We start from the raw sequence: 26,226 nt of genomic DNA, 5'->3' as shown, positions 1-26,226 counted from the left end.
TTCTTCTACAAATGTTGGAACCTTTGCAAAGATGTTCAAATGTAAAGAGAGTGATTGAAAATTTAAAATAATAGAGTTTGATTGAAGAACACTCAAACTGATTAAGAAAGAGTGGTTAATTAGTTCAATCAACTTAAATGAAGCTTAGGTTTAAAGTCAAACAGAAGTCGACTGAATTACTTGAAATTGTATTATGGAAGAAGGTCCAAAAACTCTAGAGATAAAGGTCTGATAGAAGCATTGAGTGCTTAAAATTAAAGTGATAAGCACAACGTAATAGTGAAAAGTTGAATGATTACAATTTACAACTAATTGTGAAAAGTTGTGCTTGAAAAGTTGTGTTTATTCAAGCTTTATAAAGGTACCCAATCATCCAAAAGACTTGATTAATTTTAAAATTCAAATTTGTTATTATCTTTGATGCATTTCATTAGGTAACTTTGAAAGTTTTCACTCAAAGTTTTCAAATGTAATGTCTTGAACAATTGAATTATTTTGGGAAGAAGAACACAGAGAGGAGTTTGTGAGTGGAATAGAGAAAGAACATAATATATAAACAAAATCACTCAAAAGAAGGAAAAAAAAAAAATGAAATCTATTACACAGAAGAATCTAAAATCCAAAGGGTGTATACAACATCCAACAGGAACAAATCCTGCCTATTCAATGACATCAAGACCTCAAGGTTTTTCATCAATCAAGCCATTCTCCATCTAACCTCTTCATGTCTAAACTGTTATAGAATTAAAAAAAATTATGGATACTAATGAAAAAATCGAAACAAAATGAGGTAAAAGTAGATAATAAGATCCTGGTGTCTCAAATAATATGGGCAGTAACATACAGCGGTATGGTGTGAGAACTCGGTAGGAGATGACTCATTGAGCTTCGTAGGAAAGAGGCTTTAGACAAGGCGTTTTAGGGTGTTGCGGGTGAACTACTGTTATTTTTCTTCCAAGGCTGCAGGCTGAGGACAATCACCAAGACAACGAGTAGCAAAATGATGATGGCAATAATTGTCCATTTCCGGGTGTTTTTCTGGTATACTCTGGCTGTTGTCAACTCCTGTGTGCCACCTCGAACAAAAGAATGAGCCCTGTTCACTTGGCTTTCGATGTCGTCGAGTTTCTCGCCTTGTTCGTGCACTAAAACTGCCATGTCCATGAAAACCTGGTGCAGCTCTTTGAGGTTCCTTTCCAGGTCTTTTACAGCATCATGCCTCTCCTGGATCTCACTAATGGTGTCTAAGATTCTGCCTCTGCCTTGTTCTTGAATGGCTTTCTGCAAGAATGTCTCACTTTCACCTGCATAGTTGGAGATATCTTATCGTGTTAGCAGATGTTAATCATTCGTCTTGAGATTAAATTTCTGAAATCAACTCGAGCAATTGAACTTCTCATCAATCACGCATTTGATATATAACCATTGAGGAATTTAGAACACAAGCATGAGCCCATGGGATTAGATTTGGGATTCAAACCATCCAACATCTCATTTCTAGCAATCCTAAGAAGAAAAACAAACAAAACAACAAACCTTACAAAATTACATCACGTGACACAAACAAATTAAATCACGCAGGGGAAGGAAGAAAACAAGACTCTTGAACACTATATCCTATTTTAAGACAATGTTCCAATACAAAATATATTCATATTTCCCTTTTTTCCCACATACCAAACACTACATCCTTCATTTCCAAAGATATTGAAAACTCAATCTTATTCATCCACCAAATAACGGCATCCATCTCCTAGAAAAATGAAAGAGAACATAAAAAACATGGGATCAAAGAAACAAAACCTACTTCCCCCCTTGACATCACCTTACAGCAAGTTTAGATGATCTTCAAGCATTTATATAAACACATTCAAATGGGGAATATATATATAACATTCAACTTCTCATCAGATGCAGTTTGGAACAAATATTCTTACTCTAACTTAACTTAACTATAGATGAATTTCATATTATATCATGTGATCATACCAACATCTCAGAACAAATCCCCATCACAAATCATGGTGATCCAGCAAATGATGGGTCTTAAAATTTCATCATCCTCAAGCCAAAGTTAGGAAACAAAGAACTTGAGACAGTCAAATTTGAGTAATCTAACCTGTAGATATCAAGACATCAATGGTTTTCTCGTCCGGATTTTCACCAGTAACAGTGTAATATCTTCGCTGAACGGTCTCCCTGTACTCAGAGGAGATCTGTTGCCTAAGATTGTTAAAACTCTCCATAGAATCCTGCAATTTCTTCCTCAAACCGTTGACTACAGAAGTCCGAGTCCGATCAGAAGAGGAACCAGGACCACAACCAGGGAGGCTCCGGTTGGCAGCATTGGAGCGATCAAGAGCCTCCAATCGAACCTTAATGAGTTTAGCCTTCTTAAGAGCAAGGGAAACATCAGTATCCATGCGAGATCGGAGGTCCTTGACAGCCTTAGCATTGTGAAGGGTCTTGCTCTGTTCATGGGAGTCATGAAGGTTGGAGTAAAGTCGTTCAAGCTCCTTGAGCTCGTCTTTAACAGACTCAACGTCTTCAAAGAACTTATCGAGATTAACAGCAGTGGGGGAAGAGGAGGCGTTGTTGCCCATTTCAACGACATGGGCGTCGCGGGAAAAGGAGCGAGAGGAGAATAAATCGTTCATTGGTGAAAACCCAGAAGAGGAAATGGAGAATGGAGAAATGGATTAGTTGAGAAACAGAGGAAATGAAGAAGCCAGAAGAGGGATTTGATGGGTTTTATGAGAAAAGTAGTCAAATGGGGTACAAATGGAGGAATCTGAAGGGGAAAAGGAGAAGGAGAAGTCAAAGGGATGGGGCGGAGAAATGGGACAGGTGAAGCAGAATTGGAAGAGAGGAAGTTCCTTCGAAAGATAGCTGATCAGACTTGGAACCGGTCGTATACATAAAATAAATAAGCAACCTTTCTTTATTTCTTTTTCCTAAAGGATATTTAGAAAGTAAATTTTTATATTAACCCCCAGATAATATAAGTTAAACTAAGATAACTTAGTGAGAATTTAAACTATGAATATCTGAGTTATTAACAAATTTAAGACAAAGCTCCACTGTTATTTATTAATCATAGTTCATAATGTTTTGCTCCACTGTTATTTATTAATCATAGTTCATAATGTTTTACTATATTTATAAATATATTTATAAATATTTTCAGGATTATTGTTATTTAAAATAGTATTTGGAAGATTTTTATTTAATTTATTGTTGCAAGGAAGTTGTTAGTTAGTAATTAGACTTTTTGAAGGGGTTTTGGAAAACGCGTTTAAAGAAATACTCTTTTGACTAAGTCCTTTTCCAACGGCGTCTACACGGACCACTTGTTCGTCTACTTCTTTTTTTTTTTTTTTTTTTTTTGATGTTCATCTATTTTTCACTCTTCAATAATGCTTTTGAATCATTAAATCTTCATAAAGTTTATAGCTTTTTCTTTATGATAAGGACAAATATGTGGATGCAATTTTTAATCGTACCCTTCTTCCAAGTGGATCTTTAACTTTGTTTTTATTCAAATACAAGTCTTATGAATTTTAATGTACAGACCCCATTTTTTTAAAAGGAGTGGCGTCTTATTTAATTTCTTGTTTATCCAATTGAAATTCATTAAAATCGAAAGACCAACCCTACCAACTCTTCAAAGAAACTGATGTATATTGAAATTCTTAAAGCTTTTGTATTGATAGAATTTGTTTGTTAAGGAGTGGCGTCTTAAATTTTAAGAAATTAAAAGGAACCAACTTTAAAGAAAATCAATTAGATATCAAATGAGATTTAAGGAAATAGATAGTCACACTTTTTCTTGCATGTTTTACTCTCAATTAAGAGTGGATTATTCTATTCATACCATTGAGTTCCTTAACCATTATAGTCCGTCCTAGAAGATTGTTAATGTCAAATTATCTCACAACTACATGGTAGGTTAATTAGACAACAATAACTTGAAACTCATAAAAACAAAACAAAAATTTGAATTTATAAGAAAATTTTTAATTCCTATAACTTGGAAATCAAGTTTCTCTAACCCAAAATGTAAGTCTGTATACAGCGATAGGGTGAAAAAGCCATCGTAGTTTCTAGTTCCCCCTTATTACACCAACACGAAGAAAGAATTTAACTTATGTAATCTAAATAAACTTGATTAAGCTTCCTACCCCAATCAAAAATGCTTTTGATATGAATTATAATTCACAAGGGAAATTATAACAATGCTATGGAAACACTCCTACTGCCAAAAATGAATGGAAAATGGACCTGCATACATGATTTTGAAATTTCTCAAGTAGATTGAAGGACAGTAAGATAGTGTGGATAGCCTCGAGATGTTCCTGATGATGTGGTAGTTTCCATGTTTTCTGAACCGGCCGTCGGTAGAAGTTCCCACTGTAAAATGTAATTTGAGAGATCATATATTCCAGGAGAAAATATACAGATCTGAAGAGGAGCTTCAGCCATGGACTTGGGTTCAATTTGTACTGTTGTTGAGCTTGTTCCTGACCAAATAAATGGGGAGACGCTTTCAAGGGAAGATGATTTCCCTATTTGTGTTCCAAGAACATCAGATGTGACCTTAATGTCCTGTGTGAGTGAGGCATAGTGCCATCCTGTCAGGTTCGCAGAGTTGGGCGATTGCGGAGCAGTTTCATTACCTTCACTCGTTGATGCTGAATCACTTGTTTTAATGCGTATGGATGCAGTTGAGTTTGAAGAGTTGTAGATTGTCATTTTCAAATTGATTTCACTGAAAGAAGTAGAGAAGTCGTGATATGAACTCCGAGGCCCTTCAAGTAGCCACCATATAGGACTGTTGCTTGAAGTACTGCATAAATAAAAAGAAACGATAAAGGAAAATAAGTAGATAAATCCACGACACAAACAAACGAATTCTATCAATAGAAAAGCTTGTGTGACCAAAATAGTAAATCTTTACTCTGTATCTTACCTACAATGGCACACATGATGAGAGAATAGACTTGATGATTCAGAAATTCCAGGATCAGTAGTATTCTTAAGTGGCCGAGTGATCAACATAAAGTCCACGGTATTTGGGTCCTGATAAATGCAGAATGTCGTAGTAAGGAAACAAAAAGAACTTTATGATCTAAGAAAACGCCATACTGAACAGTGTTCATTACTGGTTAGTTTTGTCACAAGCAACAGTATGATATGAAACCTCTGTCTATATTTTTTAACTGAGATAATCTCCCAAGTGTGAACCAAAATAATGTTGGAATATGACTAGACACTACTCATGAACCTTACAAGAATCAGTTACTACGACCAACACTAGAGATTCAAATGCTAAAGAAACCCCACTCTGTGGAAGAACATAGAAACGACATGGCATGGCACACCGGTTTTTGAATAGTTTAGCCTAATAGACAATGGGGTTAAAATTAGCGACTACTATTAGTAAGCATTTGGAAGTTAAATGGTTAAAATGAAAATCAATTACCTGGTTCGAAGTTGCTTGGTACACTCTTTCTGAATAATGGAAAGCAGCCAGAGGAAAACTAGCCGTATCAAAGAGTTGTTCATCACTACTCTGAGGACCCAACTTTAGATCACTTGCAAGTAGCACCGGGACAGAAGATACTTTTTTTTCGGAACTGAACGATGTGTTAATATTCTGAATGCAAAGAAAAAAATGTGAGATTCGTAGTAATTGCATTTTTTCCTTTTTACTTTCTTTGACATGGTGTAGTACACCAGGAAAAGGAACAGAGACTTTGTCCAGATAACTAAATAAACTTCAGAGTATAAGCTGTACTTGAAGTTTGTTTGAAAGGCAAATTGTCTATAGATAGAAAGTGAAAATATCATATTCAAATGACATCTTCATCTGTTAAGCATTCGAAACTTCATCCCTTATACTTGAAAGCTATAAAGCACCAACACTCCTAAAATGGTCAAATGTCGGTGTTAGACATTGACACACTCCCAACATTTGTCTGACACACAAAATACCGTGGCTTATCATTTTATTGTTTTCTTTTTCTGACATGCTGCAACATGCAAAGCCACACTGGGACACATGGACACACTGCTGAGTTTTTTTTATATTTATTTTAATTGGTTTTGCCACCCCACTTAAGTCAATTGAGGTCCGACCCATTTTTCTCTAAATCTTAAGACTTTTTCTGCATTCGTCCATGGATTTCTCTATCCTCATAACCCACTAGCCACTTACTCTTCCATCCTCAGAAGCAACGGATATTCTATTGCCTTTTTCATGATATGTATGGATGTTCTTTTGAAGTTAGTAGGTAATATTCACAATATGTCAAAATATGCGCACAAGTATTTATTTGTGTAAGAAAAAAAATAGCTTGTCCCTAACGTGTCCCATATATTTTTAGAAATTGACACGTCGGTGTGTCCATGTTGTGTCTGTGTTGCGTGTCAGTGTTTGTTCTTCTTAGATTGAAAGTTTTCGTCTGTTAGGTAAGGTTTTCTCTTCAGATCCAACCTAGTTAGTTATTGATGCCCTTACATGCAACAACTCCTGAAATAATTTTGTTCCGAAAGGGAAAAGATAAACTCATATTTGTATATGAAAGAGCTGTGGTCTTCCCAAAAAGAGACATTTATGAATTGAAGCTTTCATGTCATCCTCCCGCAAGAATCTCTACTCCAATCAAGAAGGAAGGATCCTCTCCTCTTCCTAACTGTAGATCAGTATGGGCAACTCGTGGATGTCACTAGACGAGATCTCTTAACTTTTAACAGATAAGACTCGCAAACTTGAGGCTAAATAACGTTTTTCACAATAGTACGAGGGAGCAGATTGAAAGCACTTCCAAGAATGTGCTTTACACATGGTTACTCCAATTATGAAGTGCCTACTTGACTAATAACTACTGTCTCCTGCTTAGTCAAAGATAAAATAATAGTAATACTCAAAGTGAATGTTCAATAATGAGAGAAACTTAGCTTAGCTTCAGCTCCTTGTATATACCTTTAGAACGAAGAAACATGACAATGCTTGACTAGGCATTAAAGCCCGTGAAGGAAAAATCGTATCAACAGGTTGAAGCAACGAAAGTTCCCAGCTCTGTCCGATAGATGACAACTGATGAATTTGGAAAATCTCAGAGCTAGTCTTGTTGATAATATCCATTCGGACGAGAAACTCATGCAATCTTGATGGACATGGATTGATTTGGAATGATAAATCCAAGGATGGCAAAACCTTAAGATGGTTAAAAGAAACAACCCAAATTAGAAAATTTAGCAGACCATAAATCCATTCAGAAGGAGAAACTTATGTTCACGAAGTATTTAATAAATCTGTCATGCAACTCAGAGAATATGGAGAAGAAAACTCGACCACCAAAATTAAAGCAGACAAAGTAAAAAAAAGAACTATTTATTTTATCATTTTATGGTAGAGAAAACATTCAAACCACTGAATACAAGCAAACAGAAAGAACAACCCCTTCAGAAGGAACAGAGCTGTATATACTATATATATATATATATATATATATAACCCAGACAACCAATAACCAAAACAGACAGTCTGCTCCCATATGACGGGAAGAAAAAATAAAAGAAAAGTTCTTCTGAACCATAAAGAATGGAACGCCTAAAAAGGAAGTATTTTAGAACCTATGCCAACATGAATTATCATATATCGAGGGTAAACCCACTAGTTTCAACTAGAAAGGCAAAACTATACACAGCTTAAAGCCACTCAAGCCACCAAGTCATACTATTTTACAATACCTGAATATTGTAATGCAAGCGTAGAATCCGATATCTCATGATATTTGATACATCTTCCATCTCATAATATATGCTTACGTACAAGGATATATTTCCAGGAACAGCAGCTCGAAACCAAAGAGGCAACAACAAGGGTGTTCCACCTTGAATAAAAGTGTCCTGGAACATTCGAATGTGAATTATTGATTTACTTACAAGGAAATATGAAATACAATACATACGAGAAGTAAATTACAATTTTGAAAAGATTTGAGAGTAAATCGTCTTTTAAAGTACAAAAACATTAACATCTACAAAAAAAATTGTCCAGCTAGATTTACAACAAAAAGAAGAAATTGACATCTAAGAAAATCATAATCTAGGCTGACGATAATAATAGATAAAACTCTATCCCAAAATTTGAATAGTATTGATCTTAACAACCTTAAAATTTACATGATTGTCCAAAAGCAAGAGGTCATATGAAAACCTACATGAACATTTGTCCAAAAGAAATTTTGCTTCAAAATTTTAACTTAACAATGCCTCAACCATCTATGGATCAATTTTTAAGATGCTCAAGCTAAAAGTATGATGTACGGAAAAGCTTTGCTATTGTTATAGACTGGTTAATGAAAGCCACCACAATAATGTTTTTTACACTGACCTGGGGAAACAAAAATGTGTCATTTGGTGTTGTGCTGGGGATGGGGTGTACTCCCTGTTCTCTATTATTTGGCTTCTCCAAGCAAGCAGGGAAGTCTTTATTCGTACTTTCTTGGTTCCCAATTTTTAAGAATCGTGATTGACTGATCTTCATTTTCAAATTCTGCCAGAATTTAGTTACTGGATGGTTAAGTAAGAGTACTTCAACATTAATCACAAGCTTAAAACATATATGCCTCTTTCCACAAACACCAAAAATAAATAAAGTAAACAACAATAATAGTAATTTTAAATTAGAAGAAAAAAAGAACAACAACAAGAAAGATACATGCACACACAGAAACATTTTTGCCAGACATATATAGAGGTACTAGTTGGACAGTCTTTTTTATGAAAAGTTGTAAGTATCCCCCTACTTGGAGCATAGATGTCAAAACTTCAAGACTTCTTTAAGGTTAACCAGATATTGATTGACTGAATTAAAAATTTTACAGGTCAAGTAACTCGGTGTGTGAAGAATATCCAAGATGCAACTGTCATACCTTTACAGAAAACTTGGATTGATTTTTTAGTTCAAGAACAGGGCGCTGTAAATCTCCAGCATATGCCACTTGAGGAAGTGACAGAATGCTACCCTCAAGCTTTGGTAGACTCTGGATGTCAAGAATATAGGTGTAAGCAAAAGGTAGTAACAGCTTAATCTGCAATTCCAAAATCCTAAAAACAAACAGGCAAGATGATTTCAGACGCTAAGAAGAAGATATGCACCTTGATCACTACAAACTTCAGGTTATCAGCAAGAGAACACTTAGCTTTCTGTCTCCCCTTGGCAATATTCTTCTGTCCTGGATTGTCAATAAAATTGTGAAAACCCAAGACAGAATCTGACAGTTTCCATCTAATACCAACAATTTGTAGGATGCCTTCTATTTTGGGAGTAACTGTCAGTTGCACCTGCAAAATTAGAATCGTTATTATAAATTCTGAGATGTCAGCAATTACAATAAGAAAACATTAACTATATGTCAACTACCGATGCATAACCTAGCTTTATGAGTTAAGACTAAAGTAATCATTCACTGAGACTGGTAGGATTTTTCTATGTAAAGTACTGTTGGGATAAAAATGTAAAAAAAAAAAAAAAAAATACAAACACGTGCAATTACTGACACTTAGTTGGCAAGTGGAGGAAATTCTAAAGTCGATCAGTTCTCTCTTTTAAGTTTCACAAATGCAACGCACGTAGTAACAAACTAGTTGGAGAAAATGACAGAATAATAAAATAAAAATCAAGAATATAGAACATAAGTTCAAACTTATGGTGGCCATGAGACATTAAAAATTATCTGAACACCCAAAAATCTAAGGTCAGTCATGTTATGTAAGGCTAGCTGAAGTGCAAAAAAGATGTCTTCTCAATGCAGGCAATACACAAGTGATCTCTGCAGACTGAATCACAAGAGCTAAAATAATAAGGACCAAATTATTCTTATTTTCTTCTATTTTGTTTGATGATAGGGCACAAAAAAAAAACACTTACAACTTTTTCTTCATTCTCTTCTAAAGAGAGGTGAACTTCAGACAAAGTATACGAGGTATTGTCAGATCCCATGTCCCTGGAATGAGGAAAAAAATAATATTCTAAATATATCAAGATCAGGTGCAAAAGTGCAATGGCCTTTTTTTTCTTTTTTCAATGGCTTGTGCAACGACTTAATATAATTAAAATCAAAATGTATTAAAACACACAAACCAATCAGATGACCACTTGAATTCGGTATTTTTCTGGACACCACCAATTATGTTATTTGTACCTGTACCATCAGTGACACTCATTCTCCTATTTTAGAAAAAGTTTTTTTAAAAAAATGAATATCCAAATTCCAAAACAGGGAAGAATTGAAGTACCAGATTCAGTTTCATCAGATTTTGAAGAAAGATCACATATCAGGGAAACGCTAGAGATGGAAATAGGGATTTGAAGAGGGTTTTTAAATACAATGTCCACTTTCACTGGTTCTGCAAAACAAACAAAAAAAGAAAACACAAGGTCATGCATCACCACATAAAGATCTGCTATAAAGTTTGTTTGTTTCGGATACTATAAAAATGCATCGCATAATAGCTAATATCTGATGATTCAATCATGTCTTGACCATATAACTGACTATATTACAACAAAGACGCTGCGTAAACACTATTAAAGAGAACAGTTAATTAACATAGAATTCAGTGGCGTGTTCCAGAAAGCAAAGATTATTTAAAATAAGTGAAGTGTGCAGAAGCAACTATTATTTAGCTCTTTGTAGTATTGTATCTCTCTTTGTACTTTGAGCATTAGTCTCATTTCATTATCTTAATGCTTGTTTCCATTTCCCAAAGAAAGTGAGGTGTGAATAGATATCAAGCCAAGTTTTCTTGCTATAATCATGGCTACACTGGTGACTAAAAATTTTATTTGTTTAAAAACGCAGGAAAAGACTTTTGTAATTACACCCTTTCTATGATTTTCAACAATTGAAAGACTCTTATCTGCTAGTTTTTCTTCGGGAGGATCCCCTCATCCCTTGCTCTTAGGCTGTTTTTTTTTTTTTTTTGTCCATTTGAATATATTTGTTTCTTATAAAAAAAAATAAAAATAAAAATGCAAAAAATGACAGCTTTGTCCAGCCAGTAGCATACTCTAATATTCTCAAAGATTTGACAGAATCAGATAAGTGAACAATTACTTGCATGAACATAAAGGCCAATATAAAAGAATAATCCAGAACTTAAAAATTCACTAATTTCTCTGTTTCAAGATGTCCAGAAAAAAGGATAAGTTTAAGTCCATCACATTTCTATCTTTGTATCTTTGTATCTGTATCAGAAATCATTAGCCTTCCTGCAACACTGCAGTTACCAAATGTTTGAAAAGGCTAGCCCCAGATCCCTCTAGAGTAGCTGGTTGCAGATGCATATATTTTCACCTTTCAGGGAGATCATTTATTCCCTTACATATCATTGTTAATAATGTGGAGATACTGAGATGCCGATGGGCACATCAATATTGTCTGACATTTCACACCATGGTGAGTACACATACCATGGATTCTGATTCAAAGAACTCTCTTAATGGCAATTCATGATTTCTTTTTCTTTCATCTTATGCAAGACAAAAGCTATGGTATTTTTTAAAACGACAAACATTTTTCATTCTATTAATGAGACATGATGAGATCATATCTTGCATGTGATGTCAAACAATAGCTGGAGTTTTGGAAAACGGTGTTATTACAGTAACATGATTTCCCATGATTATCAAGGTGGATATGTACTACTCGATACCTCCTGCAACGCAAATACTTGATTCTTTAAACTTTTTCGACATAATCTTTGACTGTAATTCCAACCAATTTGTCCTCCCAGAGGATAATGATGGAATCATGTCTTCCTCTAACGACCGCCATAAACTTTCTCGAACATTAGCCTGCAATATTTCGGAAGATATCAATCAACTAGGCAAAAGAGACAATTGCATAAGCCACAAGAATCATCAATGACATCTTGCACTTCCATTAACCTTAGTGGGACTCTTGTTTTCTCAAAAGAGACAAAAATAATGGGAGTATACCAATCAACAAGACTATCGTTAACAGTAAATTTTTCATTATGCCCTGTTTGAGCGAGAAAGAGCATTAATGTTCAAATGGAATTGCAAGGAAATGGAAGGAGTGAGATAAAGAGGCAGACTGAGAAACTTGTTTTAAGGAAGTTTCCATATCCAAAAACTAACGGCAAAATTACACTTACAGCTGTAGTTGATGCATATGTTCGATGATCTTCAAAGATAACCTTTAATGATGAAATGTTGATCTTGGGCAATGGTAGTTTTAACACCTTGACTGTCTTTCCTGCTTTCTGCAAGATAAAATCAGTTTTGAAAAATCAATTCAATAACTGGAAGCAACAGAGTCGAAATGATCATTGTAGTTAGAAATTGTCAAATGTAAAGCCACTGGTCCACTAAATTTAAAATTGGAAAATTTGAAAAGAGGGAGAACTGCTTTTTTTAAAAAAACGTTTGTGTCACATTCAAGACCACATTCAAATTGTTTAAACGCCTGAGTGGCCCTAAGTCATGACCACATTCAAGAAGTCTGTGTAGACCACATTCAAATTGTTTAAACGCCTGAATGGCACTAAGTCATGTCATGACCACATTCAAGAAGTCTGCGTAGACCAGCATAACTGTTTAAACGCCTGTATCCTATAAAACTAAGAAAGGAACTATCAAAAAGTCATTCTCAGGAAGCATGGATCATGAAGCAACTCAAAACATAGATATGAATAGCTTAATAGCTTAATGACATCAATCCAACTTTAATGATCAATACACCTTGCATACATGTAGTATAGCACAATGAGTTCCAAAAACTGCAAACACTGCCGATAAAGACTGAGAAATCAATAATAGCTCGGAGATAAATAAAATAACTAGCACAAGGAGGCACCTGAATAATTTTCAGAAAATCCTTCAAGAACAATTCCTGTGTTGCCTTTGACTGATGATTACAGTCAAGAATTTCCAACATTTGAGTAACAGCAACATCATATAGACCAAGAGAAGCATACCACCTATAAGAGATAATATTACATAAGAAATCTTATACTTGATACATGTCATAATATCAGTGGAGACACCCAAGCAAAATATAGCTTCGTTAGAATTACACTAAAATATATTTCAGAGTTTTTAAAAAATGAACTCACTGTCCAATGTGGAAATGTACATGATCTTTGATGTGGCTCCACTCAGTTCCTTTAAAAACGGCAATCGCATTTCTATATGTACGAATTGCATGATTAATCTGAAAAGACATGCCAGTCAGTCACTTAATAAACCTTTGAAACATTAATCAATCCATGTTGCTTGTTAAATATTTGGATAATTAAATATACGTACTTGGTCCATTCTTTTGTAACGATCACCAGAGAGAACGAGATGAAATCCATATTTGCGTATCAAAGGAGGTTTGGATAACAGGTAACAATAAGATGCTTGCTCAAGCATGACAGCTGAATGTAAAGGTTCCTATGAATTTTAAAAGGAAAAAGAAAGAAAAGGCTTATAATCAGCAATATCTTTGAGATTGGTATCAAGGTACTTACACCCTACCTCATTACATATACGGAAATAGACAGCAGCAGCCTCTCTGTACTGTTCTCTTGCCTTCAACATCTCTGCTGACCAAAGACCACAGCGTGTTGCATTTAGGTGACCAGATGGGCCCATTTTCTGCATGGATATAACTTCAATTAACTATTACAAATTTTATAGACCTAAAAAATACAATGAATACAAAGCTTATTACCAACATCAACCAAACAAATAGCATTAACATAGTTATTCAAGTATCATCCTACTTATCAGTCCCATTTCCTCAGAGATATTTGGAAAGCTAAGATATCTGTACTAATGACAACTTTCATGTGTAAGGCTGCAGAAGGTTAATTAAATAAGTTGGTTCTATGATAATTCAAAAGAAGATAGTTTTTATGTGTTGTCATTATGATAACTTAACAGAAAACACTTTATATATATATATATATATATATATATATATATATATATATATATATATATGAGAAGTAAATGATATATATTCTAATTAGTTGATAGTTTATGGTAGGATACATACAATCCTTGAATGCGTCTTCTTTTGTATTGATGGACAAAATATTCTTTAGAATTTCCAGTTTCAGTTTTCACCTACGTCTGCTAGTAGTTTTTAAATGTAAAAGGACGATGGATCTAATTCATAGAGAGATAAAAGGGCATATATTTGCAATGAACTTACACTTCATCTCAAACAGGAGATTATATGGGTAACTTAAAATTTTCTCACAGAAAATAAGCAGCAAGAAAGCTTTCATATTAAAGAAAACGTCAAGAAAAGAAATATCAGAAGAAATACTCGTACCAAATAAGTATTGAAGGCATTTTCCATGCAATACTCAGCTTCCTTTCTTGATTGATCCAGTAAAAAGTACGCAAGCCCCATCATCTCCTGCAAAAGAAAAAAACAAACAAATAAATAAATGTAAGTTATGATCGTGAACACAATATGAGTAAAAAATAAATGAATAAAGAAAAACTAAAACAGAGGAACCATACAGAACATGGTCCAGGGAAAAGCGCAGAATAACTCTGGAACAGACAATAGCACATTATAACAAAACTTCATTTCTTTTATGAGAAAATTTGACACCATCTTGATGATAGTGGACAAGTTGAGCAAATTTATGGGAGGACATATTTTTCTTTAGGTTTGGAGAGCATGTTTTCCACTCTTTGGGTGGTTGTATCGCTATCTTCTTTTTTCTTTTTTCACTCACAGAGGAAGTTTGTGAATACAAACCACCAATATCTAATAAAACCTAATACTTGACATCAAAAACCATCTCCTCTACTTTCGATATAATAGTCAATAAAACCCTCAATAATCAAGCATCAGTGACCGAATCCATGCCTAAAATCACAAAATGCATACAAAATATCATCAATGTGAGATTCAAGCCTTGAGTGCAGATCCAAAGAGGAGCAATGAGAGCACCAACACAATAAAGCTCATCTTAGAGACGGGCATAAATAAAGCTCATAAAAAAGGGAGTCCAAGAACCCAAAAAATAAGGTCTTCATTTCAACAAAATCAAACTAAGACTATAATTACAAAAAGGCCAAATGGTTGATGTCCACAAAGAAGCATCAAATCACGCTACCAGGAAACTTGTTGGTTGCTAATTAAAAGTGGAATCAAAAGCCACAGCATGTAGCCAACCTCTTTCTTTTGCTTATGGACATAATTGGCAGTTGGCACATATGGCTCATGTTATATGTGCCAGAAACAACAGAATTTAACAATTTAATGAAGCAAAAAGTGGACACAAAGATGCTCACAAAACTCAAAACATTTTTGAAACAAACTGACCAAATATGCAAATTGTACTACACAAAAAATCATTCCTTAACTTTAATGTTGAGATGTTGTATACCTAATAATCTAGGGAAAAAAATAAATAAATACCAAAACAAGGTTGCTCACCATTAAAAAATACTCAAAGTCAGTAATGTACTGGAGAAAGTGGCTTTTTTAAAACAGAAATGAGCCACTTTATTAAATAAAATATACAAGAGACATATACCAAGAGCAAAAAGGACTAAAAGAAAAGATACAACATAAACCGAAACAAGAGAGAACATAATAAAACTTCAACGAGCTGGACAAGACCCTCTAGAACCCGAGCAAACAAGGAGAAGAAAATTCAAAGCAAAGAGAAAAAACTTTCAACAAGGAGCCCCAAATTAGCTAAAATCTTAATTACAAATGGCTTCAGAAATGAATGCAACGGAAAACACCAAGAAAAGGTAACCAGCCGAGCTGCTTCAAGCTTGATTTAGAAATACAATCATGTGCCCTCGAAGTCTTGCTGAAATCTTCTAGGGCACAGGATTGTAGAAGTATAAGGTAAAAAACAACAGTAACATCAAAGACTTGGAGCTACCTGGACACCAGCATAGCGTTTCCAAGCTTTATCGAGTTTGTAATCAGTTGAAATCAAGCGATAATTGGACAATGCAAGTTCATAATCCCGCAACAAGAAGGCATAATCACCCAATACTCTAATCTGAGACTCAATGGAGTTATAGGTATACCTTCAATGCAAAAATAAAAATTTATGAATACAAAGGAGAAAACGAAGGCCAAGAAAGTAAACAAATGAGACATCTACGTTGGGCCATTTGGAGAATCTACTGCGTCATCTTTCCCCTTTCTCCACCATAAGTTTTTAATCTGATTTCTGAAACCTTTCCTCGTAGCAGACACCTAATCATGGAAAAGTAAAAGGCAAATCTGAAACTGCATCTTTGCACAGAACTTCTCGAAATTAGAAAGCCAAAATACCTGCTGGTTTAATTCTCGTATTTTTTGCTCCATATAGGGAATGATATGTTTTGACGACAATTCTTGCATTAACTCTCTTATCTGTCCCACAAGCGACAGAGAAAGTCACCTCCCAACAAAAGCATATATACACTGTGCCATGAAAGAATATAGCAAATACTTCTACTGATAACAGCAATTTACCTCAATTAGATCCTCATTGCTAAGAAAGCAGCCAAGTTGCTTACCAATTGAAGCATCAGGCTTCTGTTACACAAGAATATCAAGAATGTGAAGTTACAGGCCAGATTTTACCAATTCTTCATCAATTACATTTTGAAGAACAGTATTAACTAAGTTATGTCAAAAGATTCACCAAGTTAAATAAGAATGCATTGAGTGACTTACGAACAAACTCCAAGGATCATCTTGACGTTCAATGTGTCCATCATGAGAAGAATTGATGCAAAGTAATTGGCAGTCATTTGAACCAAACGTACTCCTCATTTCAGCTAGCATTTTACTTGCCCTAAAGATGAGATAAAATTACAATCACATTCATCTATCTCTTAGAAAAAATTGCAAAGATAAAATCAATAACTAAAAAATAATGAATTCAAAATGTGAATCTATCTCTCAAATAATACTACGATTCTATTATATATATATATATATTTATTTTTATTTTTTTTATTTTTTTTTAAAGTACTTTTTAAGTACAACTTGGGGGTGGGGGGTTTAAACACAGGACCTCTTGTCCCCGGGAACATAAAGATGCCAGTTAAGCTAAACTCATGTTGGCAATCCAATTATATATTACAGAGTTGAGATTTACGAAGGACAAAGCATCCTATTTAGTTATGACCTATAAATTAGTTAACTATAGTCGAAGTGAGCTCAACATTAATTGGCATGGCCTTCCACCCAAGGGGTTGGAGGTTCAATCTCTCATCCTCACAATTGTTGTACTAAAAAAATAATAGTAAATATAAATATCTCATCTAATTAACAAATAGGCAACCATCTTAGCAAACCAATCAGTACAGTTGTTGATAAATATTACAGCAAACTGGTGAAAGAACATTAAAAAAAGTCCCATACAGTTAACTACTCAAACTACCAGCAAACTGTTAGGTACTTAAGCACCTTGGAGAACCAATTCTCCAAAAAAAAAAAGCACCTCGGAGAACCAATTCTCCAAAAAAAAAAGCACCTTGGAGAACCACACCTCAAAAGCCAGTCATGGGAATGGAAGAGCCAAGCACTTAAGTACCACATTGGTCATCTCGTTTTAACCAACGTGGGACAAAGGTAGCCCATACTACCTTGGTTCCCATACCCATCCCCATCCCCAAAAAGCCGATATCCTATCAATTACTCTGATTGTGCTTCACTTGACCACACCTGATTAGAACCTTCCACCTACTCCACTCGAAAACATCAACAACCAACTCTGACACCATTGTTAGGTACTTAAACACCTTGGAGAACTACACCCCAAAAGTCAGTCAATAGGGTAGGAGAGCCAAGCCACTTGAGTACCACATTGGTCATCACATTCTAACCAATGTGGGACAAAGGTAGCCCGTACTACCTTGGTTCCTAACACAAACAAGGGTAAAGAATTGAATAGCTCAAATTTTACTAAATTTATTGACTAGATAACAAATCAAAATCACGATTGTAGGTATATACCATGCTGAAATATTCAAAATGATTGAATTGCAAGTATGTATGAAAAAAATTCTCCTTAGAATAAGGAAAAGAACAAAAGTACTTCTCTGAAGAGCCATCTTGATTATCGTGCAACAACAAATAGTGTTTCATAATCTTCGGGTCCATGGTACCATCATTTAGAAGAGAAGGCAATTTGCTTGTGTTAAATAGGTCAGATAATTTGTTGATAGGATGATCATCGCGAGAAGAGACAACCAAAAGGCCTGCATGCAAGTATGAACAACGAGGATAAAAAGAATAAATGTTTTTGGTAAAAATTAAAATAAAGATATAAAGATATAAATAGCACACAAACACAAACTTCTTAATAAAAATATGAAAAGAACAAAGGAATGTCCCCTCGACCAAAGAAATCCATATTAACAAAGTTTGATTCACATTTCTTTTCATTCTTTATCAATTAAAAGTTTAGTTTCTTGCCCACAAAAAAAATAGAGTAGAAGTGAACGTGAATCAAACATCTGATCAAATTACAAAAGGATCTTGGAGAAAAAACAAATTAGTGGCCTCCTAGGTACCTTCTCCTATCTTGCACATTCAAAGAAAAAAAAAACAAACTCTCTCATGTTCCTCTACGATCAAGCTTCGATAAAGCACAAGCACCAACTCACCTAAAATGGCCAAGTGTTGATGTCAGACACGTGTCTGATGACACGCTTTGACAAGCCAACTGGCCTCTCTATTATTTTTTCACTTTCCGACTTGCCAAGGACACCCCATATTCAAATTATATATGTATGTATGTATATATGTGTGTGGGTGTGGGTGGGGTGGGTGTGTATTTAAAAAAAAAAAAAAATCGTGAGTGTCCGGATCATACGCGCACCTCGACTAATCTCATGGGACAGCCCGCTTGACCCTACAACGTTTGGGTGTCAATGATGTAATTCAAAGTAGGGATTATTTCTCCAAATGAATTCTCTGTCCATCAAAGGCTAAGAGATGGGGTATTTATTAAGAGGCTTGAATGAGTTTGTTACAAGGTAGTTATGGGGGAGTTGTTACAAAACAGTTAAAATGGTTATGGAGATAGGATAACTATCTTATTCTACTTATTACATCATTCCACCCCAGCATCAAACTCGTCTCGAGTTTGCCATGAAAGCATAAATCCATCCGGCGCAACGGAGTATGACCAAACCAACCTCCTACGTTTTGGACAAAAATATTGTGATCGAAGGGATAAAATCGAGACAAAAAATCAAATATGGCCACTAAAAGATGAATCTCTCCATCGGCCGTAAACTTGAAAAAAATGTTCCCTAGAATCTCACATAAAGTCATCTTCAAAGAATCAATTTCAAAAAAATTAACTTTCGAAGAAAATCCTTCAAGAATCATATTTTCTTTATTATTCGCTTCAAGTTCTTTGACGGTTTGAAGATTCATTTTCACTGCAACCAATGTGTCGTTGATCTTTTTTGCTCGGTGTTTGATACTTCTTTTTCATCTTCTTTGTTGGATTTTTCTTCACTTGTGACCACTTCCAAGCCAACATTTTCAAATTCTTGCTCTTCAATTTTATCTTCATGATTTTCTATTTGAAAAATTTCCAACCGTGATTTCTTTGTTTTTTCTTCTGTACATGAAACCAATATGTTCTTGGACCCTTGCAAATAAATTGAAGGTTGATCTACATGTTGAGTCATTTTCCCCAATGAACATTGATTTTTTGAAAAATGGGTTTAATTGGATCGTTGGGTCATTTATTTATATTGTCGCCTTCTTGTTATGTCCCAAACTATTTTTTGATCGTTAGGTCATCTTCCGCTTCTTCTTCCACACGGCCGTCCCCCGCAGCTGGGTTTATTCCTCTCCAGCCAGCCATCCGTCCCAAAAGATCGGGGCTGCTCTGATACCACTTTGATGTAATTCAAAGTAGGGATTATTTCTCCAAATGAATTATTTGCCCATCAAAGGCTAAGAGATGGGGTATTTATTAAGAGGCTTGAATGAGTTTGTTACAAGGTAGTTATGGCCCTTATGGGGAGTTGTTACAAAACAGTTAAAATGGTTATGGAGTTAGGATAACTAACTATTTTATTCTACTTATTACATCAATCAAGGAACCTAGGTGTAAATTATATATATCATATATGTGTGTGTGAAACAACACCCACTATTGCAGTCCATAAAAATTCACTTTTGACACAATTTCTCTGCATTAACACACTTCACCCTCAAGAGTTAGCCCATGATCTACCAGTAAAAATTACATTTAAAAAGAACACACACCTCGTCAATGGTGGCAACTTCAAGAGACCCTGTTGGCAAATTTCTTTCCTGCTATTCTTTCTTTCTTTTTTTCCCGTTTCTATTTTCTTTTCCCTTCTGTTTTTATCTTTCATTGGTTAAATATTTCCCTTTTTTCATATTAGTTGTTATTTCGATGTTCAAAGGTAATATTTCACAATATGTCAAACTATGCATACATATATTTATTTTTGTAAAAAAAAATGTATAATAATATAATAATAGCGTGTCCTACTTTTGTGGAAATTGATGTGTCAACGTATTGGTGCTATGTCGTATTCATGTCGCATGTCAGTGTATGTGCTTCTTAGACTAGGCTTTCTAAAACGTTACCAGTTATCACTATAAAGTTTTTGCTTTCTTTTCAAATCTCAATCCATACCCAAGTTTGAGAAAAAAATTCAATAAGACCCTTGGATAATATGAAATTATCAAAATTATCAAAACATTAAGTTGGCTGACAAAAACAGTAACCTCGAGCAATGGGATGCGTCGTTTGCTTTCCTAGTGGCTAGTGGTGACTGCAATGTGTATAAAGTTTAAGCTGGTTAATAGATCTAAGTTTGGTCCTAAGAACAACTTCGTTTAGTAAGGCTGTATTGAAGGTATCAATGTGTGGAAGGAGAATGTCGTAAGACTTCAGGCGTAGCAAAATAGATAAATTCGTGAGAAGAATCAATAGAGTGATTTAGAACTGCACGCTCTATTGTTAGCTTGTCTAATGCTGTTTTCACCTAACCTAATATGAGAAAGGATACAATCTCATTCTTTAGGGGTTGTTTGAGTTTCCAACTTGGAATGGGTTGAGTGGACTATACAAGCCCACTGAGCATTTGGGAAGCGTGTTAAGAAGGTGGGGGTAAGAGTAACTTTAACCCTTGTTTTACTATAGTAGACTATTTACAACTCTTTTAACCAACTCTCCCTCCTTCCCATACTAGCCAACAACTACCTCTGGAGGCCAACTCCAGCAAAGATAAAAACTACCTCTGATGACCAATTTTGGCAACAACCATCCCTAATTACTAGATCTAACAACCACCTTCAGTGACCCACCTATGCAACCAACTCCAACTATCATTCCAGTGATCAGTTCATGACGGTATTATATTCTATTCACACTAAAGATATATGAAGAAAAGCGACAAGGTTTCTAATATTTTTTATTTCTTATATCTCAAAGCATTGATCTTTTTTCATTCCCTTTGTGTATCCTTTTCTAGGAGGGAAAAAAGACAAGATTAAACTAAATACAAGAATGTAAAAAAGATGGTACAAGAGTATATGTATAAGATACTTTACAACACTAAATATACAAATATAAGTACCATAACACTTAAAGAAAGAGGCATACAGAATACTTCTTATCTTCTATAATCTTACATGCCACAGGATGATCAAAAGCTTCATGTTCTGAAAAGGATACATTGCGTATAAGCTCTTTGTTGAACAGGTGAAACCATGAAGGTAGAATTGCAGACTCAAAACCTGCAGAGATTGTTCAGTCAGTAATAAACCAAAGATGGTGTAAACTGTACAGCTTCAAGAAACCAAAAAACCAACCACAAAAGAATTTCTTCCTTTTTTTCTTTTGGTGGGGTGAGGAGGAACAAATTCATTGACAGTAAGAGTGGCCATTTTTATTCATGAAGGTTGTTCCATGACCAGTGAAGATGAGGTAAACTGCAAACCAAAAAAGGGATTCTAACATAGTGCATTTCACAAAATCTCCAACTTCTTTACTTCTTTGTTTTCTTTTCTTCTTCTTCTTTTTTCAGGATAAACAAAGTGTTGCAAATCTTGCTTTGTAACTTTTGTTTCTTTTCACTCCTTTTGTATCTTTTGAGCATTACCTTTTTCCACTTTTCCAATAAAGAGTTTTGTTTTCAGTAAAATAAATAATAAATGAGTTTTAGATCACGAAGCATTTACTTGAACAATGTACATTGAATTTCATAAATGAGTTTTATAATTATGCGCTAGGACTTTTGTTTTTAATTGGAGCCCTTTTTTGTATGGCTCCACTTTCCAGCTTCCTTTTTCTTTTTTCTTTTTTCTTTTTCTTTTTTTTGGGGGGAGGGTATGCTCCTGTTTCAAATAAGTTGACATTAATTAAAAAAGTGAAAAAATAGAAAGGGCCAAAAGATTTGCGTGTCACATTATCAACTGATGAAAGTCAACCAATAAAAGAGGCTGGAACAAAGGGAGAAACTAGCTATCAGGAAAAATAAAAGCCTCCAGTTTAAACAAAGCTCCTGAATGATATAGTCTTCTAAATTATATCAACTAATGGAAGTATTTTCTATATTAAAATTTTTACATGAACATACAAAAAAAATCCAATAATCGATGAACGTTACTTACTGTTAATTACATCCTTAAGTTGAGGTGGATCAGAGCATAATTCAGAAATATCTTTCTCGCTGGCTTGTGTAATAACTTGTTTCAACCGATCTTTTGAAGCCTAAATGAATAATTGGGGATGTGGGAAATAGTTGAAAAAACAAAAGAAACCAAAACTCATATAGTGAATACAGAATTAGAACAGGAAAATTTTGCTGCAGTTTCACTTTTCTGCCATGTGATTCTATGAAACATTTTTAATGGTCTAACAATACAAACAATATGGTAAACGATTGGCACTTAAGAAAATTCAATTTCAAGAATGTTGTAGGTGATGCTTGAAATGTATTTAAGACCACTCTCTGTATGCCACATTTGCAAATATCGATGTTCGATACATAGAATGGGGATGCTAACAAATTATACTTTTTTTCTTTGGTAAAGGTATTGTAATAAATGCATGGGTGGAGATTTGAACATGGGACCTCTTATCCACGGGTACATACAAGTACAAATTATACTTTAGGCAAAACCCTTCCAAAATTTCAATAATTTTTCTATAACCAGGTCCCAATCCTCAAATATAATGATGATTCACTTCTAAATAAAGAAAACATAATTTATACGAAACAGAAACAAATTTAGAAATAACAGTGTTCAATATACACCTCTTTTTTTTACAGCTACAGCACCTCAGATTTTAACCTAAATTGGAGCGCTTTTATCTCCCAAGTCTAACCAAGAATCGGCGTTGCTTGGGCATCTACTATGTTTCTTGACCGCTCCTTAACAGTTTCAATAGTTTTTTGGTTTATCAAGGATTGTCCCTTTGTTTTACATGTATTAATATCTTACGACGTAAAAACTGTTCGTTTGGCCTTTTAGTCGTGCTTGTTGTCACTTATTTTGGATATGATGAGAGCGCTAAGAGGGTATCAACCTAGTTGAGATGTCTGGAAGTGCCTACTGATCCTTAGGTTATTTTGCTCATTTGTATAACTCTCTTGTACTATGAGTTTAAGTCTCATTTTATCTAATAAAAGAGGCTTGTTTCCCTTGCAAAAAAAAGTTACAAAAAGCCTTTAAAACTAAAACCTTCAAAAAAATATGAAAACAATCGAGAGATAAAACCTGACTAGGGTCCCTCTCAACACTTCTAAAAACCTAACTATTTCGCTCTCCAACAAGACCCACAAAATAGCACACATATCCACAAACCAAAGAAAGTGACCCTTCTCCCCACGAGGCGGGTTGAGAAGAGACTCACTTTGTGACGAGCAACCATAATGCCAAATGACTGAAAGAAAGAATACCAAACCGAAATGGCAAACTCACAGGGCCAACGAATAAACACAAAGTCCATTAGTGAGGCTTTCATTAAAAAAAAAGATTAATTGAGCTTGGTTTGATAGGCCCATTTACTGAAGAATCAAGTTATTTTGTGAAAAAAAATCATTTATAGCTCTACGCTGTGGATAATTTGGTTTGGTCTTCGAATAGAAGTTTTCAAATCCAAAAGAAATCTGTGACTCTATCCAGCTCTTTGATACCTCCAATACAATCTTTGGATATAAGTTTTCAAATGCAAAGTAGTCATCAAAGATCAGAGTTAAAAACTTCAAAAACCAGCTGAGGCTTCCGTATTGCATCAAAATATCTTGAGACAGAAAGACCCTTTCAGAACTTGCTGTACATTTTTCATTTCATCAACATGGTTTTAGTGATTCTTCTAAGTTTGTGGCTTGTCATGTGAGTTGAGGGTCTTCTCTTCCTTTTTACTTCCAACGATTCTAATGCCTTCTTCTGCTAAGTAACCCAATGACCAAACAACGGCCTTAGGTGCACATCAAAAAGAAATATATCCTCAAACTATTTCCTTCTAATTAGCTAAAACCCTCTAAGAGGAATTGATCGATAGGCTTGACCCAGCCAAAAAACCCAAAATATAAAACAAATAATTCAACAACAATTAGGCATGTGCCAATTCATGGTTAAATTATCCAATCCATCTTCAGTCATATCACGCAACGTGGAATTTTCAATCTCAGTACACTAGTGTGTTTGTAGTGATTAAACTTGGCTAGGTTGTTGTATGAGCTTCCAAATGGCTAGCTGGTTTTTACATAATCTTCGTTCAATCACTGTCAGTTCAGCTAAATTCTTTTGTGTCAGATATCCAAAAGGAAAATGCACTATGTAATGCTGTCCAACTAACTTTGACAAGAACCAAGCATCTCGTTTCAAAAGTTACCTCTAAATTTGGTTGCCGAATGTCCGAACCGTAAAACAACCGTGAACTGAATTTCTTAATTCTGTAAGGTTGATCACTTGCGGTGCGTACGGGCACTGAAACGAAAAGGAAGTCCAGCCAAGCATGAAACATTCTCGCGTTTCGTATTCTCACAACTTTGCATAAAGGGTATGAACAAAATTGAATCTGTATGAAGAATATAACAAGCAATTACCGTCAATGTTGTTAAACGAGCAGAAAGGGCTAAGCATCTGGATGAATGAAAAACCATTCTTAAGACAGGCTTCTTCCACTAGTGGGGTATTCAGCACCATGATAACCGGAGTGATCTCTTCCAGCAGCATCTTGCCCAGTGGTGTATTTGCCGGATCCATGACTCCCTTCCTTTCAGCTGCCGGCAGTGACCAACGCCGGCTTCAATGGCGGAAGCAAATCTCCCAGCCGGATCAACGAGTCAGTTGGTGTTAATTGCAAGTACACCAGTAAAATTCACCGGCGGCAGCGGCAATGGAAAATTGGAGGGAACTGCCGCGTTGGAACTGAGACGGAAACAATTCTGGGGTGGTGTTGGGATGGACTACTGAGGCAGCCTACCGACGAGCTTTGTCCATTTTCTTGGTCTAATAGGCCATTTGTTTTCGCACGCTAAACTGCAAAGCCCCTTCCTTCTTTTTTTATTTTTATTTTTATTTTTATTTTTTACTTCTTTTATCCATATTATTTTAATTAATTGTGTTGAGATTAAAATTAAACTCAACAATGTTCGTTCAATCAAATGTCTAGTCGGTTTAACAATGTGCCACGTCTTTGTTTTTACCTTTTTTACGTCTTCTTAATCCTATCACAAATCTTTTCAAAAATAAAAGAAAGAGGGAAAAAAGGATTGTTGTAAGTAAATTATTTTAAATCACTTGTCATGATTAATTTCACGCGTGGTTTCTGGAGATAGATTATTATGTATGTCTATTGTACGCCTAGATGCAATGTATTGTCATATTGTATTGTATTTATAAATATTTTGGTTCATTTTTTTTATATTTGAAAATAACATTTGTACAAATTAATTACAAATATGAACAACAATAATGAAAGATGTTAAAATGACATTTATTTTATCATTACTTTTGGTACACGACTATGCTCATTTGAAATTAACATTTTTATCATTATAAAGTAGTAAGTATATCATCACATACACCAATTTTAGCCAAACTAATTGGTTTTGTGTTGTATGTAACTTTATTTTGCACGTAATCATTGTATATATAAATTAAATGCCAAAACATTTTATCTTAAAAGAAGTGTGGCGTGGGGTTA

General features: G+C 34.8%; 2 protein-coding genes across 2 annotated transcripts; both read right to left on the bottom strand.

Annotated features, from left to right (window-relative positions):
• Positions 1-528: 528 nt before the first annotated feature.
• On the bottom strand, positions 529-2,890 carry LOC101208931 (syntaxin-121). The gene is made up of 2 exons (XM_004136471.3): positions 2,120-2,890; positions 529-1,304 (listed from the first exon to the last, which is right to left on the bottom strand). The coding sequence occupies exons 1-2, from the start codon at positions 2,655-2,657 to the stop codon at positions 919-921; spliced, it is 924 nt and encodes a 307-aa protein (XP_004136519.1). The 5' UTR covers positions 2,658-2,890; the 3' UTR covers positions 529-918.
• A 1,088-nt stretch (positions 2,891-3,978) lies between these two features.
• On the bottom strand, positions 3,979-25,556 carry LOC101219226 (trafficking protein particle complex subunit 8). Its single transcript, XM_004136667.3, has 28 exons — positions 25,124-25,556; positions 24,910-25,004; positions 22,680-22,779; positions 21,699-21,803; positions 18,103-18,265; positions 16,734-16,854; positions 16,530-16,592; positions 16,347-16,427; positions 16,174-16,268; positions 15,946-16,096; positions 14,364-14,450; positions 13,559-13,678; positions 13,346-13,474; positions 13,153-13,250; positions 12,894-13,017; positions 12,193-12,300; positions 11,728-11,869; positions 10,309-10,419; positions 10,154-10,214; positions 9,941-10,016; positions 9,169-9,354; positions 8,943-9,053; positions 8,402-8,563; positions 7,756-7,914; positions 6,986-7,219; positions 5,483-5,656; positions 4,970-5,079; positions 3,979-4,846 (listed from the first exon to the last, which is right to left on the bottom strand). Exons 1-28 carry the CDS (start codon positions 25,281-25,283, stop codon positions 4,306-4,308), a joined length of 3,867 nt encoding a protein of 1,288 aa, XP_004136715.1. The 5' UTR covers positions 25,284-25,556; the 3' UTR covers positions 3,979-4,305.
• Positions 25,557-26,226: the final 670 nt, after the last annotated feature.

The sequence above is a fragment of the Cucumis sativus genome, chromosome 3 (assembly GCF_000004075.3).
Source record: "Cucumis sativus cultivar 9930 chromosome 3, Cucumber_9930_V3, whole genome shotgun sequence".
NCBI lineage: Eukaryota > Viridiplantae > Streptophyta > Magnoliopsida > Cucurbitales > Cucurbitaceae > Cucumis > Cucumis sativus.
Note: the sequence above shows the minus strand (reverse complement) of the source record. Positions and strands in the feature narration are given on the sequence as shown.

Excerpts from the sequence above, each read along its gene's own strand:
- LOC101208931 (XM_004136471.3), bottom strand. The coding sequence starts at position 2,657 with ATGAACGATTTATTCTCCTCTCGCTCCTTTTCCCGCGACGCCCATGTC. Across the intron at positions 1,305-2,119 it reads TGATGTCTTGATATCTACAG|GTGAAAGTGAGACATTCTTG; the intron begins GTTAGATTACTC and ends CCAACTATGCAG.
- LOC101219226 (XM_004136667.3), bottom strand. The coding sequence starts at position 25,283 with ATGGATCCGGCAAATACACCACTGGGCAAGATGCTGCTGGAAGAGATC. Across the intron at positions 16,269-16,346 it reads TACGAGAATTAAACCAGCAG|GTGTCTGCTACGAGGAAAGG; the intron begins GTATTTTGGCTT and ends TTCCATGATTAG. Across the intron at positions 10,420-11,727 it reads AAGTATTTGCGTTGCAGGAG|AACCAGTGAAAGTGGACATT; the intron begins GTATCGAGTAGT and ends TTTGTTTTGCAG.